This window comes from Oncorhynchus gorbuscha, linkage group LG15 (genome assembly GCF_021184085.1).
Source record: "Oncorhynchus gorbuscha isolate QuinsamMale2020 ecotype Even-year linkage group LG15, OgorEven_v1.0, whole genome shotgun sequence".
In the NCBI taxonomy this organism is placed as follows: Eukaryota; Metazoa; Chordata; class Actinopteri; order Salmoniformes; family Salmonidae; genus Oncorhynchus; species Oncorhynchus gorbuscha.
The window spans coordinates 84185735-84199739 of NC_060187.1; the positions used below are offsets into that span (position 1 = coordinate 84185735).

The following is a 14005-nucleotide window of genomic DNA, read 5'->3' on the forward strand; positions in this document are numbered from 1 at the left end:
GTTTTTCACTCAGTTTCCCGTGTGTATCAAGAATGGTCCCCTACCCAAAGGACATCTTGACAACTGTAGGAAGCATTGGAGTCTACATGGGCCAGGATCCCTGTGGACCGTTTCTGACACCTTGTTGAGTCCATGTCCCGACGATTGATGTTGTTCCGAGGGCGAAAGGGGCTGCAACTCAATATTAGAAAGGTGTTCCAAATGTTTTGTACATTGTATTTCCCCCATGTACACAATCAACTAACTCAGTTTCTCATTGACAGGGACACTTGTTTATCTAACTGTAGTAACCATGACAACATCAGCAAACAAAACAGCTGTTTTCTCTCATCACAGGTTCCTTCATGTGATGGATCATACACAAGAAGCTGCCTGATACTCCAACCCAATACCTTTATTTATAGGTGAAGATGCCAGTTTGACAGACATGGGAGGAATGGTGACAGAACACACAACATATAAGCACAATTCTAAATATCAGAATTGTGCCGGGAAAAGAAATGGGACCTTTTTAAAATAATGTTGTTAGGTGCAAACACACAAAACAAATGAAAAACATCCTGCATTTTGTGTTTCTCAAACACTCAGATATTGAAAAACCTAAACACACAAAACAGAAATAATCGATATATAAAATGCACCTGGGGTTGTTATAAGGAGCCTTTTACTCAGTTAAGAACTTAAGATTTGTGCTTCAAATACATTCTTCCTCAAAAATCCCTAGAATCCCCTCCCCTCTTAACCGTTCATAGGAACACCAAAGTCAATAACATCTACGCTAGTTGAATCTTTCCTCTCCCACCCCCCATATTCCACACTACAGGAATACATGTGTTCTGGCATTAAATGTACAGGTTCTACATTTCTGCACTGTCCAACAAACACGGTTACCAATGCACCTTTTTGAATAATAATTAAAAAAAAAAACATTTTGGATGCAAGTCTTCCTTTTCTTCATGTAGTGTGTGTGTGTACTGTACAAGAGTCTGTCTCAGGCAGAGCATATGACTTCACATTCAGGATGTTGATGGTTAAAAAGAGTTAGCAGTTCCGGGTGAGCAGAGAGAATGTTCTCCATGATAAAAATGATCCAGGAGAGATGCTCAAAGTGATGCACACTTCCCGATCACTTTGATTGGTTGATTGTTGTCATTGTCTTCTTCTAGTTTGGGACTACCTGTGTGTCCATGTAGAGCGATGTTAGGGGTCAAAGAAGACCTTTGACCTCAGTGTGTAGCAGTCACAGACAGACTAGTTATTGAAGAACAAGGCCAACCTGAAACAGAGCGACAGAGATAGAAAAATAATTCAAATTATTGACTGATTTCCCATTATGAAATTCTTTCACAGCACACCCAGGAATACACCCCACCTTGTTGACACACACACACACACACACACACACACACACACACACACACACACACACACACACACACACACACACACACACACACACACACACACACCATGTCGGGGTCCATGGGGGGACATTTCCAGTTAAAGAGGTAATACTGCAGGTTGCCGTCTCCGATGCCAAATTTGAGCTTCTCCAGAAACACCTTGTTCTCCATCAGGTCCAGAGCATTAAACACATCAAAGCCTTTCTGTGGGACACACAAACACACACCAATTAGATGGACGTGATCATTGTTGTGTTGAACCTTTGTATTTATGTTGGAAAGAGTGTGTGTGCAGTACCAGTTTGGCCAGTATGAGAGTGTCATTCATCAGGTCCAGTAGTGGAGTGTGTGTGTGAACGCTGTAGAAGGAGTAAGCAGCCTTTAGACTTCTGTGCTGTGGATGGTGCATCACTGTGGAGGGCAGGGTGTAGAAACTAGTGAAGTCTGTCAACACACCACCAGCACCCTGAGGGTAAACACAGAGTAGCAAATTAAAAGTACTCAGATTTCAGTATCTAATTATATTGAACAAAAATATAAATGCAACATCTCTACTGAGTTACAGTGCATATAAAGAAATCAGTCAATTGAACTAAATTCCGTAGTTCCTAAACTATGGATTTCACATGATTGGGCAGGGCGCAGCCATAGGGAAGCCAGGGCCAGCCAATCAGAGTTTTCCCCCACAAAAGGGCTTTATTACAGTCAGAAATACTCCTCAGTTTCATCAACTGTCCGTGTGGCTGGTCTCAGACGATCCCTGAGGTGAAGAAGCCAGGTGTGGAGGTCCTGGGCTGGCGTGGTTACACGTGGTCTGCGGTTGTAAGGCCAAATTCTCTAAAACGACGTTGGGAGGTGGCTTACGGTAGAGAAATTAACATTGAATTATCTGGCAACAGCTCTGGTGGACATTCCTGCAGTCAGCATGCAAATTGCACACTCCCTCAATGCTTGACATCTGTGGCCTTGTGTTGTGTGACAAAACTGCACCTTTTAGAGTGGCCTTATATTGTCCCCAGCACACGGTGCAACTGTGTAATGATCATGCCATTTAATCAGCCTCTTGATATGCCACACCTGTTAGGTGGATGGATTATCTTAGCAAATGAGAAATGCTCTCTAACAGGGATGTAGACAAGTTGGGCACAATGAGAGAAATAAGCATTTTGTGAGTATGGAATATTTCTGTGATATTTAATTTCAGCTCATGAAAAATGGGACAAACACTTTACATGTTGCATTTATATTTTTGTTCAGTATATCCATCTCATTATCTAATTGAACAGACAAAAAGACAGACCCCTACCTCCACGACAAATGTGTCTATGATGTTGTCCTGAGGGAGGAACCAGTGTGCCACCTCCTCCTCGCCCATAGAGGGCGCCAGCTGGAAACGTCTCATGTGTTTCTGCAGCAGCTCCGTCACCTGACGCACGTCACGCCTCTCCATCGCTCGCAAGCCCGGGGTCTTAGTGCTCTACAGAGCCGGAGAGAAAGGGGAGTTATACACATACACCCAACATCACACAGGCCTGTAACCATAAAGCAAAGTTTATTAGCCCCATCAGCTGGGAGAAAAGTGTCTTGCTCAATGTAGGAGAAACGTGATAGATGGTGGAAGTGTAACATTGTGTGTGTTCTTACGTCTGGTAGTCTGTACAATTTCATGGTTCTCTGCAGCGTCATGTTTCTGCTCAGGTGAGAGAATTTCACCTCCACCAGCTTCCTGGGGTTCAGAGAACGATGCCAGTACCTGTTCACAAAACACAACACTCCTGTTACATACTCTAAGTTAGTCAACTTACTACAGTTAGGCAACTTAAGTTAAGCATTCTATGTATTCTTATTATGTTAGGACAAATTGATGAATTGTGTCTGTGTACCTGCAGGTAGACACAGGTTTGGGTAGAACCACTCCTGCCGTGTAGACGGCCTGGAATATACCCTCCAAGTTAACCCTTCGTGTGATCTCTCTGATCAGAACTGGAGCCACACGCTTTGAACGCAATTTCTTATGAACACACAGGAAGTTGATCTCAACCATTTTCTTTAAGCTGGAGAGGGAGGGAGGAAAACGTGTGCATCAAGTTCAGCACCGACATGCACCTGTCCACAACGTTGTTGATGTGTGTCCGCTGTGTGGTTAGAGCGTGTGTGGTGAGGGCGTGTGTGGTGAGGGCGTGTGGGGTGAGGGCGTGTGGGGTGAGGGCGTGTGGGGTGAGGGCGTGTGGGGTGAGGGCGTGTGGGGTGAGGGCGTGTGGGGTGAGGGCGTGTGGGGTGAGGGCGTGTGGGGTGAGGGCGTGTGGGGTGAGGGCGTGTGGGGTGAGGGCGTGTGTGGTGAGGGCGTGTGTGGTTAGGGCGTGTGTGGTTAGGGCGTGTGTGGTGAGGGCGTGTGTGGTTAGGGCGTGTGTGGTTAGGGCGTGTGTGTGTGTGACTCACGTGTCGTAGATGTGAATATCAGCAGGAATGGCACTGATGAAACCAACCAGTTTCTTATTGGAGGAAACCCTCACCCCACAATGCCACTGGGGCAACCAGCCTGGAGGACGCAACGCCCTGAGAGAGAGAGAAGAGAAGGAGAGAGAAGAGAAGGAGAGAGAAAGAAGAGAGAGAAAGAGAGAAAGAAGAGAGAGAAAGAGAGAAAGAAGAGAGAGAAAGAGAGAAAGAAGAGAGAGAAAGAAGAGAGAGAGAGAAAGAGAAAAAGGAGAGAGGAAGCAGAGTAGTTTAGACAGAGGCCAAACACACAGACAGTTTAACATAATCTAAGTAGAGTATGGATTTGACTTACCATTTGAGAAAGCTGGGTGAGTAATCAAATCTAAACATGTTGTCATCATCCTCCACATAGTTCTCATTCAACAAGGTGTACAACTCCTTCAGCTGAGAGAGAGAAAGAGAGTCTTAGTAAAGTCTTCTGTCTGCACAACGTTGATGTCTGGTGGCAATGAATATAAACTTTTGAACACAAAGAAACATACACACTCACCACATCAGCGTTGCTGAGGTCCAGCGTGTCCCACATAAAGCCCTGTGGTAGAGAGTAGGGCTCCTGTCTGATGTTGTCCTTGTCAGCCTCCATGGGCCCATGGCTGGTTACAACCTCATCTGCCAAAACACAACCAGCCAATCACAACCAACCAGCCAGCCAATCACAACCAGGGGACTTGAGGAAATACAGCCATTGTGTTTTCTTACTATAACAACGTGCTTAACTTTCTCTGATTGTGGGAGTACTGTATCTGTACATATTTACAGGGTCTATAGAAAGTTTACACCCCCTTGAACTTTTTTTGCGCTACAAAGTGACCTTGAAATAGATTTGTCTTTTTTGTCATTGATCTGTACATAATACTCAAAATTCTACACACTTTTAGAAATGAATAAGCATTTTATACTTAAATAGTCTTTTCAGACCCCTTGTTTAGACAAGCCTAAATTAGTTCAGAAGTAAAATGTGGCTTAACAAATCACATACGTTATATGGACTCACTGTGTGAAATAATAGGAGTTGACATGATTTTTGAATGAATGACTACTCCTTCCTCTGTCCCCCATACATACAACATCTGTAAGGTCCGTCAGTGAAGTACTGAATTTCAAGCACAGATTCAACTACAAAGACCAGGAAACCTTTTGAAAGCCTCATAAAGGGCAGTGATTGGTAGATGTGTAACAATAACAAATCAGACATTGAATATATCTTGACATATGGTCAAGTTAATAATACTAATAATGCTGTGGATGATGTTAAACCACCCAGACACATCAAAGATGCAGAAGTCCTTAATTGAGCTGCAGGGCAGGAAGGAAACTGCTTAGGGATGTCACAATGAGGCCATTGGTGATTTTAAAACAGCTATAGAGTTCAATGGCTGTGATGGGAGAAAACTGAGGATGGATCAACAACATTGTAGTGACTCCACAATAATGACCTAAATGACAGAGTGAAAAGAAGAATACAAATATACAAAATACAAATATTCCAAAACATACATATGTATTCAACAAGGCACTAAAGTAATACTGCAAAGAATGACTTAAATGTAATGTAAATGTAAAACACAGCAAAGGAACACACTTTTTGGCCTAAATGCTAAGTCTAATGTTTGGGGCAAATTCAACACAACACTGAGTAACTACCTCCTTATTTTCAAGCATGGTGGTGTCTGCATCATGATATGGGTATACTTGACATGGGCAAAGACTTCTGTTTCTCCTGAAAAACTCAGGAGGGAGCTAAGCCCAGGCAAAATCCTAGAGGAAAACCTGCTTCAATCTGCTTTACACAAGACACTGGGAAAGGAATTCATATTTTAGCAGGACAATAACCTACAACACAAAGCCAAATCTACACTGGTATTAATTACCAAGAAGACAGCAAATGTTCCTGAGTAGCCAAGACAGATTTTCAAGCAGATTTAGGTCAAAACTATGTCAAGATTTGAAAATTGCTGTCTAGCCATGACCCCCAACACCTTGACAGAACTTGAAGAATGTTGAAAATAAAATAGGAAAATATTGCACAATCCAGGTGTGCAAAGCTCTTATGAGACTTACAGAAGAAGACTCACAGCTGTATCGCTGCCAAAGGTGTTTCTGACATGTATTCACTCAGGGGACTGATTACTAATCTAATCAAAGTATATTAGTATTTCATTTGTTCAGCCCGCCTGGTGTTCAACATTCCCAAGTTCTTCCATGTCACCCCACACACTCCACTGGCTTCCAGTCAAAGCTCGCATCAACGACAAGACCCTGGTACTTGTCTACGGAGCAGCAAGAGGAACTACCTCTCCTTACCATCAGGCTATGCTCATATCCTACACCTCAACCCGAGCACTCTGTTCTGCCCCCTCTGGTCTCTTGTCCCTCCCACCCCATGGGAGGGCAGCTCCCCCTCAGCCCAGTCCAAAAATTAATGCCTCCTTACTAGCTCTGACTAAGCTGATAGTAAGTACATTTTTCCTGAAAATAGCTATGACTGTGATATGTGGTTGTCCCACCCAACTAACTATCTTAAGATGAATGCACTAACTGTAAGTCACTCTGGATAAAAGCATCTGTTAAATGACTAAAATGTACATTTATATGAATATCTATATTTTAAAACATTCTTCCACTGAGTATTTAGCATAGATCATAGACATGAAAATCACTAATAAATGAATTTGAATCCCAATTTGTAACAAAATGTAAATAAATCCAAGGGGGTGTAGACTTTCTATAGGCACTGAATGTGTAGTTTAGTAAAAGTGTGTGATCGAGTGTGTATGTCTCACTCACTGTGTGTGTGTGTGTGTGTGTCTACTCACTGAGTTTAGGTACTGGCTGTGTGTCCCAGAACTGGTACTTGTGTTTGGTGGCCTCGTCGATGCTCTTAGCTGGTCCCTGGCAGGACAGCAACTCCATGGCTCTCTGGATGTCCTGCAGCTTCTGCATGGGCAGCCCTGGGTTCTACACACAGGTGAGAAGGTGAGAAAGTTAGGAAGGAAGGACAGACAGACAGACAGACAGACAGACAGACAGACAGACAGACAGACAGACAGACAGACAGACAGACAGACAGACAGACAGACAGACAGACAGACTCCCAAATGGACCTCTTACAACCTATGCACTTGTGGAGATCTGAGAGGATTTGATTGGTATATGAAATATGGTGTAACTTCCACTTAGCCTATCTCAGGACAAGGTGGTGCTATTGCCATATTGCTTAAACCTGTCAAATCTCCACAAGTGCATAGGGCTTGATTTGGAATTGGGCCTGGGCCAGAGCAAGAGGGGGAGAGAGAGAGAGAGCGGTTAGTCACCTTTATCTCCTGTGAGTCTGAGGCAGAGTCTGACTTGGCCCCTCCAGAGCTCGGCTTCTCTTTCTTTCTCTTCTGTTTCTTCTTCTTCTTCTTAGCACCCAAGTCTCCCCCTGGACTCCTACACACACACAGATTTGATAGCTAGCTGGCTACATCTCTGCTCTGGAGTAAAGGTTAGCTGGTACTATTGTCATGCTGAATAATTAAAGTCAGGCTAAAATGGGGCCAGATTATGTACCTCAGTGGGTGTAACCGGAGCAGAGTAGCAATCACTCTGCCTAACAACGTTAGTTCATATACTGTTTTACGTCTAGCCTGCTGCTGTAACATCAGAGAAGGACAGCCAAGGATATGCGCTGCTGTTAGCTAGCAAATGCGCCAGCAGTATAAAACTAAACATTTAGTTAGATAAATATCCATTTAGCGTATGTCATTCCATTGACAATTGCTTTAAATGCGAACAAGTCAATCCTACAGGCTACTCGCATGCTAAACTGGCAATTTAACTAGCTGGCCAGTTAGCTTGCAATAACTACACAACGCCTAGCACGCCGAGTCTCATTCATTCAAATGAAAAGCTACTTAGCTAGCTTTCATTTATATGGCTACACTGCCATGACATCCACAAGCCAGCAGGATTATAATACACTTGCTACTCAGACGACTGAGAGGGCCATCATCACATAAAAACATTATGTGATAGAATTAACGAACAGGGCATATATGGTCCTTGGTTGTAAAAACACAAACGTTAGATGTATGCGCGAGCTCATTATCCAAAGAAACTCATCCACCCCCTACACAGGACCGAGCCATCGGAGCGTGCTGCCCCGGACTGCTGCGTTTTGTGTCTGGTTGGTGAAGCCGAGCCTCACCCTTGCATGTGTTCATTCTCCTCCTCGTTATCGCCATCTATTCCGCAGGTGTCCTGGTCGTCCAGCTCCAGGCTCTGCTGACTGGCTGCGGACTCGCTATCTTCCGCCATTATGGATGAAAACCTATATATATATTTAAAAAAATATATGCTGAATGAACAGGAGACAGGGAGGGATAGGAAAAACAAAGAGGTTAGTCGGAAATAGCGCCATCTGGTGCCCTATCTCCTCACAGCACGTTTGCAGAGCAGTAGGCTAAGTTCCCAAATCACATCGAAACAAGGAGAGATCAGCTATACACTACATTACCAAAAGTATGTGAACACTTGCTCGGCGAACATCTTATTCCAAAAGCATGGGCATTAATATGGAGTTGGTCCCCCTTTGTTGCTATAACAGCCTCTACTCTCCTGGTTAGGCTTTCCACTAGATGTTGGAACATCGCTGCAGGGACTTGATTCCATTCAGCCACAAAGGCATTAGTGAGGTTAGGCCTGGCTCCAGTGGTCGTTCCAATTCATCCCAAAGGTGTTCGATGGGGTTGAGGTCAGATGCCCTGTGCAGGCCAGTCAACTTCTTCCATACCAATCTCAAAACATTTCTGTATGGAACTCACTTTGTGCACGTGGGCAATGTCATGCTGAAACAGGAAAGGGCCTTCCTCAAACGGTTGCCACACAGTTTGAAGCACAGAATAATCTAGAATGTGATTGTATGTTGTAGCATTAAGACTTCCCTTCTCTGGAACTAAGGGGCCTAGCCTGAACCATGAAAAACCACCCCAGACCCTTATTCCTTCTCCACCAAACTTTACAGTTGACAAAGCATCCGGGCAGGTAGCGTTCTTCTCCTGGCATCTGCAAACCCAGATTTGTCTGTCGGACTGCCAGATGGTGAAGCGTGATTCATCACTCCAGAGAGCACGTTTCCACTGCTCCAGAGTCCAATGGCGGCGAGCTTTACACCACTCTAGCCAACACTTGGCATTGCGCATGGTGATCTTAGGCTTGTATGCGGCTGCTCGGCCATGGAACCCCAGGTCCGGACGAACAGTTATTGTGCTGACGTTGCTTGCAGAGGCAGTTTGGAACTTGGTAGTGAGTGTTGCAACCAAGGAAAGACACTCTTCAGTAATCCAGTTCTTTGAGCTTGTGTGGCCTACCATTTCATGACTGAGCCGTTGTTGCTCCTAGATGTTTTGTTTTCACTTCACAATAACAGCACGTATAGTTGACCGGGGCAGGTCTAGCAGGACAGAAATTTGACGAACTGACTTGTTGGAAAGGTGGCATCCTATGACAGTGCCATGTTGAAAGTCACTGAGCTATTCAGTAAGGCCATTCTACTGCCAATGTTTGTTTATGGAGATTGCATGGCGGTGTGCTCAATTTTATACACCTGTCAGCAACGGGTGTGGCTGAAATTGCCAAATCCACTAATTTGAATGGGTGTTCAAACTTTTGTATATACGGTACCAAGAAACAGTTTGCACACATCTACTCATTCAATAATTCTTCTTTATTTTTTACTATTTTCTACATTGTAGAATATTAGTGAAGACATAACTATGAAATAACACATATGGAATTATGTAGTAACCAAATTATTTTTAAACAAAAAAAAAAACTTTATATTTGAGATTCTTCAAAGTAGCCACCCGTTGCCTTGATGACAGCTTTGCACACTCTTGGCATTCACTCAACCAACTTCATGAGGAATGCTTTTCCAACAGTCTTGAAGGAGTTCCCACATATGCTGAGCACTTGTCAGCTGCTTTTCCTTCCCTCTACAGTCCAACTCTTCCCAAACAATCTCATTTGGGTTGAGGCCGGGTGATTGTGGAGGCCAGGTCATCTGATACAGCACTCCATCACTCTCCTTGGTCAAATAGCCCTTATACAGGAAGTGTGTTTTGGGTCATTGTCCTGTTGAAAAACAAATGATAATTTCACTAAGCGCAACCCAGATGGGATGGCGTATTGCTGCAGAATAGTGTGGTAGTCATGCTGGTTAAGTGTGCCTTGAATTCTAAATAAATTAGTGTCGCCAGCAAAGCACCATCACACCTCCTCCTCCATACTTCACAGTGGGAACTGTGATCTCCATCCGTTCACCTACTCTGTGTCTCACAAAGACACGACGGTTGGAACCAAAAATCAAAAATTTGGACTCATCATATCGAAGGACAAATTTCCACTGATCTAATGTCCATTGCTTGTGTTTCTTGGCCCAAGGAAGTCTCTTCTTATTGGTGTCCTTTAGTAGTGGTTTCTTTGCAGCAATTGGACGAGGATGGCCTGATTCACACAGTCTCCTCTGAACAGTTGATGTTGAGATATGTCTGTTACTTGAACTCTGTGAAGCATTTATTTGGGCTGCAATCCAAGGTGCAGTTAACTCTAATGAATGTATCCTCTGCAGCAGAGGTAACTCTGGATCTTCCTTTCCTGTGGTGGTCCTCATAAGAGCTAGTTTCATCATAGCGCTTGATGGTTTTTGCGACTGAAATGTTCCAGATTGACTGACCTTCATGTCTTAAAATAATGATGGACAGTTGTTTCTCTCTGCTTATTTCATCTGTTCTTTCCGTAATATGGACTTGGTCTTTTACCAAATAGGGCTATCTTCTGTATACCACCCCTACCTTTTAACAAGGCACACATGTTAATGGAAATGCATTCCAGGTGACTACCTCATGAAGCTGGTTGAGAGAATGCCAAGTGTAACAGGCCGGCTCATAGCCTGTGGCAAAAATGAGGGGACGCGAACAACAGGTATAGGCCAATCAAAAAGGTTCTTTATTGTAAACCAAAACTATTAACTTTAAACAAAGAAAAAGGAATGAGGTGTGAAAGTATCATAATATAAGGTGTATATAAAGTGCAGGGATGCGTGAATCTGTGTGTGTGAATGACTGAGTGAAAACTATGCAAAACTACAAAGGAACAAACAAAACAGGATCATACCTGGAGGAGCAGAGAGAGAGATTAGTGAAGCAGCAGTTTAAATACCCTGAGCTCCAATCACTAACGACCCTCCTCTGCCTGCAGGAGGAACCGCCCCTGCACTGCAGAGGGGCCGTGTGCAAAGCTGTCATCAAGGCAAAGAGTGGCTACTTTGAAGAATGTCAAATATAAAATATTTTTTATTTGTTTCATTTTTTTTGGTTACTACATGATTCCATGTGTTTTGACATCTTCACTATTATTCTACAATGTAGAAAATAGTAAAAATAAAGAAAAACTCTTGAATGAGTAGGTGTGTCCAAACTTTCGACTGGTACTGTATAGCGTAGATCAAACATTTCCATCGTATATTTAAAAAATCACATCAACATTGCCACGCTATGGAGCGCGTCTGTCAGCTACTGAATTCAGGGGGAAACGGCTGAGCTGCAGGTTCTCTGGCCATTATGTCCCGATGGAGGGTTGATATGCTGCTCCATTAAATCCGCCCGATAGTAACCGGTAAGGCCTTGGGGGAGTCAGGTTCTCCCCGTCAGCAAGATGTTGATTGATTTCCTGTCTATATACAGATCTGTCAAAAGGAGCATGAAATATGACAAGCCTAATGGAAACTGATAGGTCAACCATAAGGGAATGAAAAGCTTTACCATCATTTGGTGTGGTTCAGTAATGTAGAACATGTAGCCATGACTACTGCTTTAGTTATCAGATACATTAACGTGAACCATGCATCTGGATACAAGCCTAACCCTGAAGCTTGCACACATTTGACATTTATCTACAGAAGATGACTCAATTATGTTCTACTTACTCTACTACACCCAAACTTGCTCTACAGTCTCTAGACTAGTGCTAAACCATACACAGAAGATGCAGAAGTCCAGTTTGTCTCTTTATTCAGAATAATAAGTGTAAATTATAATACAAGCAACCAGTTAAGACATTCAGAATGGATGGAACAGTAACATACAGTACTCTCCCAGAGTGGTTACTGGGAGTACAGAGCGAGAGAGAGAGGATGAGGGGTCATTCACAACACTAGCTCACATGTCAACATGTAAAGGAGAGAACTATATACACTGTAATGCCTCAGATGTCATATGCTGTCACACACACACAACCTGCAGTATATTGTCTGCACGCACAGATATGAACACTCAGGCACATGCTTGTGCAGAAAGACATGAGTACAGACAGAGACGGGCCCACACACTGGCACACAGAGACAGATGCAAAAGTCAATAAACAATCTAGCTACGGTCACACAGCATCCTCCCTTTGTGACTGAGGAGAGAGGGGGTTGCTGCATGCTGTCTGCCAGGGACAGAGGGAGGAGAGGAGAGAGGGGGTTGCTGCATGCTGTCTGCCAGGGACAGAGGGAGGAGAGGAGAGAGGGGGTTGCTGCATGCTGTCTGCCAGGGACAGAGGGAGGAGAGAGGGGGATGCTGCATGCCGTCTGCCAGGGACAGAGGGAGGAGAGGAGAGAGGGGGTTGCTGCATGCTGTCTGCCAGGGACAGAGGGAGGAGAGGAGAGAGGGGGATGCTGCATGCCGTCTGCCAGGGACAGAGGGAGGAGAGGAGAGAGGGGGTTGCTGCATGCTGTCTGCCAGGGACAGAGGGAGGAGAGGAGAGAGGGGGTTGCTGCATGCTGTCTGCCAGGGACAGAGGGAGGAGAGGAGAGAGGGATGAGGTAGTGGAGGGTTAGAGCTCAACAGGGGAGAGGAGAAATAAATAGCTAGCTGAACTGATCAACTGATGTGTACGAGTCAACTTGTTCAAAGGCACTTGGAAAACGAGGAAGTCGATTATAGTGGTTTCCAAACGTCAGGATGCGGTTTGGTTTCAGAGAAAAGGCTTGGGTGTGTGTCTGTTAAAACTCTGTACTTACAGTAAGGGAAAAAAACGATAAAACATATCTGAGTAGAAAATAGCATAAACATATTTGAGTAAAATAGGTTGGCAACTAAAATCACAAAGTACTTACAATTACAAAACAAGGCATCTCAAGCAACTGTATAAAAGTGATGCATAGCCAGCCGTTCAGAGCAAAGTATGCCGAAGTCAGTGGTTCAACACACAAACTGCCCCCTCTGTCACCAACAGAGGGGGCTGTATATCCCATTATCTGACTCACCAGTCGTGTGGATGGGAAACTGAAGTTACACACACACTAATCTAAGGTACCCTAACTTTGGAAAATGGAAACCTAACAAAATATGTTTTAGTGTCACATACACTGGATAGATGCAGCCATAGTAGTACGGCGCCCCTGGAGCAAATCAGGGTTAAGTGCCTTGCTCAAGGGCACATCGACAGATTTTTCAACATCTTGGCTTGGGTATTCGAACCAGCGATCTTTGCGTTACTGGCCCACCGCTCTAACTGCTAGGCTACCTGCCGCCCAGATTAAGACTTGTGGGGGGAAAACTGATCGTAGATCTGTGCCTCTGGGCAGCATTATACATTAGAGTAGCTTCATTTCCTGCTGTATGTATATCCTGTCCTAGTTACTGATCTGAAAACACTACTACTCCTTCTACCTAGACTTGCCAGTAGACATTCGCCATATTGCTTTTACTTGTCCGATGCTTTTCAGATCAGTGGACTGAAGCAGATAAGGCTGAGGAAAGGAGGCTGCTGCTAAGTATTGAAACACACATGGTCTGTCTCTACTTTATTCCAAAGCCCCTTTTTGCTGACACAGCTAATTTACTAAAGGCATAGCAGTTGTGCATTACATGTTCTCTGACATTGTTAAGTTTGTTTTTAGTTCAGGAGTTCATCTGTATCACTCAGACAAAGTCTCTATGGCATGTCTAGTCAGTGGCCTGTCCATGTAGTGTGGGGCTATGATGATACACAGGAAGGATTAGACATTAGAATGTATGGAGTTCCAACTGTTCCAATCGTTTCCATTCACTGACAGTTCCATTTAGCTCCCAGTGCAGATG

At 44.1% G+C, this 14005-nt stretch overlaps 2 protein-coding genes across 3 annotated transcripts in view; one reads left to right on the forward strand and one right to left on the reverse strand.

The window, feature by feature from the left end:
* Positions 1 to 1014, forward strand: part of LOC123998279 (ribonuclease P protein subunit p38-like) — a 73969-nt gene extending 72955 nt beyond the window's left edge. Inside the window, exon 2 of the transcript XR_006832247.1 lies at positions 337 to 1014. The gene's annotated coding sequence lies outside the window, so the exon portion shown is untranslated. The remainder of the gene's footprint in view (positions 1 to 336) is intronic.
* Positions 380 to 8283, reverse strand: LOC123998276 (glycylpeptide N-tetradecanoyltransferase 2). 2 transcript variants are annotated; one of them, XM_046303340.1, is made up of 12 exons: positions 8089 to 8283; positions 7214 to 7331; positions 6716 to 6857; positions 4390 to 4508; positions 4192 to 4283; positions 3843 to 3959; positions 3287 to 3457; positions 3048 to 3156; positions 2710 to 2880; positions 1702 to 1869; positions 1470 to 1607; positions 380 to 1276 (listed from the first exon to the last, which is right to left on the reverse strand). In XM_046303340.1, the coding sequence occupies exons 1-12, from the start codon at positions 8196 to 8198 to the stop codon at positions 1256 to 1258; spliced, it is 1476 nt and encodes a 491-aa protein (XP_046159296.1). In that variant the 5' UTR covers positions 8199 to 8283; the 3' UTR covers positions 380 to 1255. The 2 variants fall into 2 exon arrangements, with proteins under 2 accessions (XP_046159296.1, XP_046159297.1); XM_046303341.1 differs by lacking the exon at positions 8089 to 8283 and adding an exon at positions 7452 to 8048.
* Positions 8284 to 14005: the final 5722 nt, after the last annotated feature.

What these genes read in the sequence shown, in the direction of transcription:
- LOC123998276 (XM_046303340.1), bottom strand. Translation starts at nt 8,198, where the DNA reads ATGGCGGAAGATAGCGAGTCCGCAGCCAGTCAGCAGAGCCTGGAGCTG. An exon ending in ACCTCAGCAACGCTGATGTG is followed by an intron (nt 4,284 to 4,389) that starts GTGAGTGTGTAT and finishes TCTCTCTCTCAG; the next exon opens with CTGAAGGAGTTGTACACCTT. An exon ending in TAGACACATTTGTCGTGGAG is followed by an intron (nt 1,870 to 2,709) that starts GTAGGGGTCTGT and finishes GTTTACCCTCAG; the next exon opens with GGTGCTGGTGGTGTGTTGAC.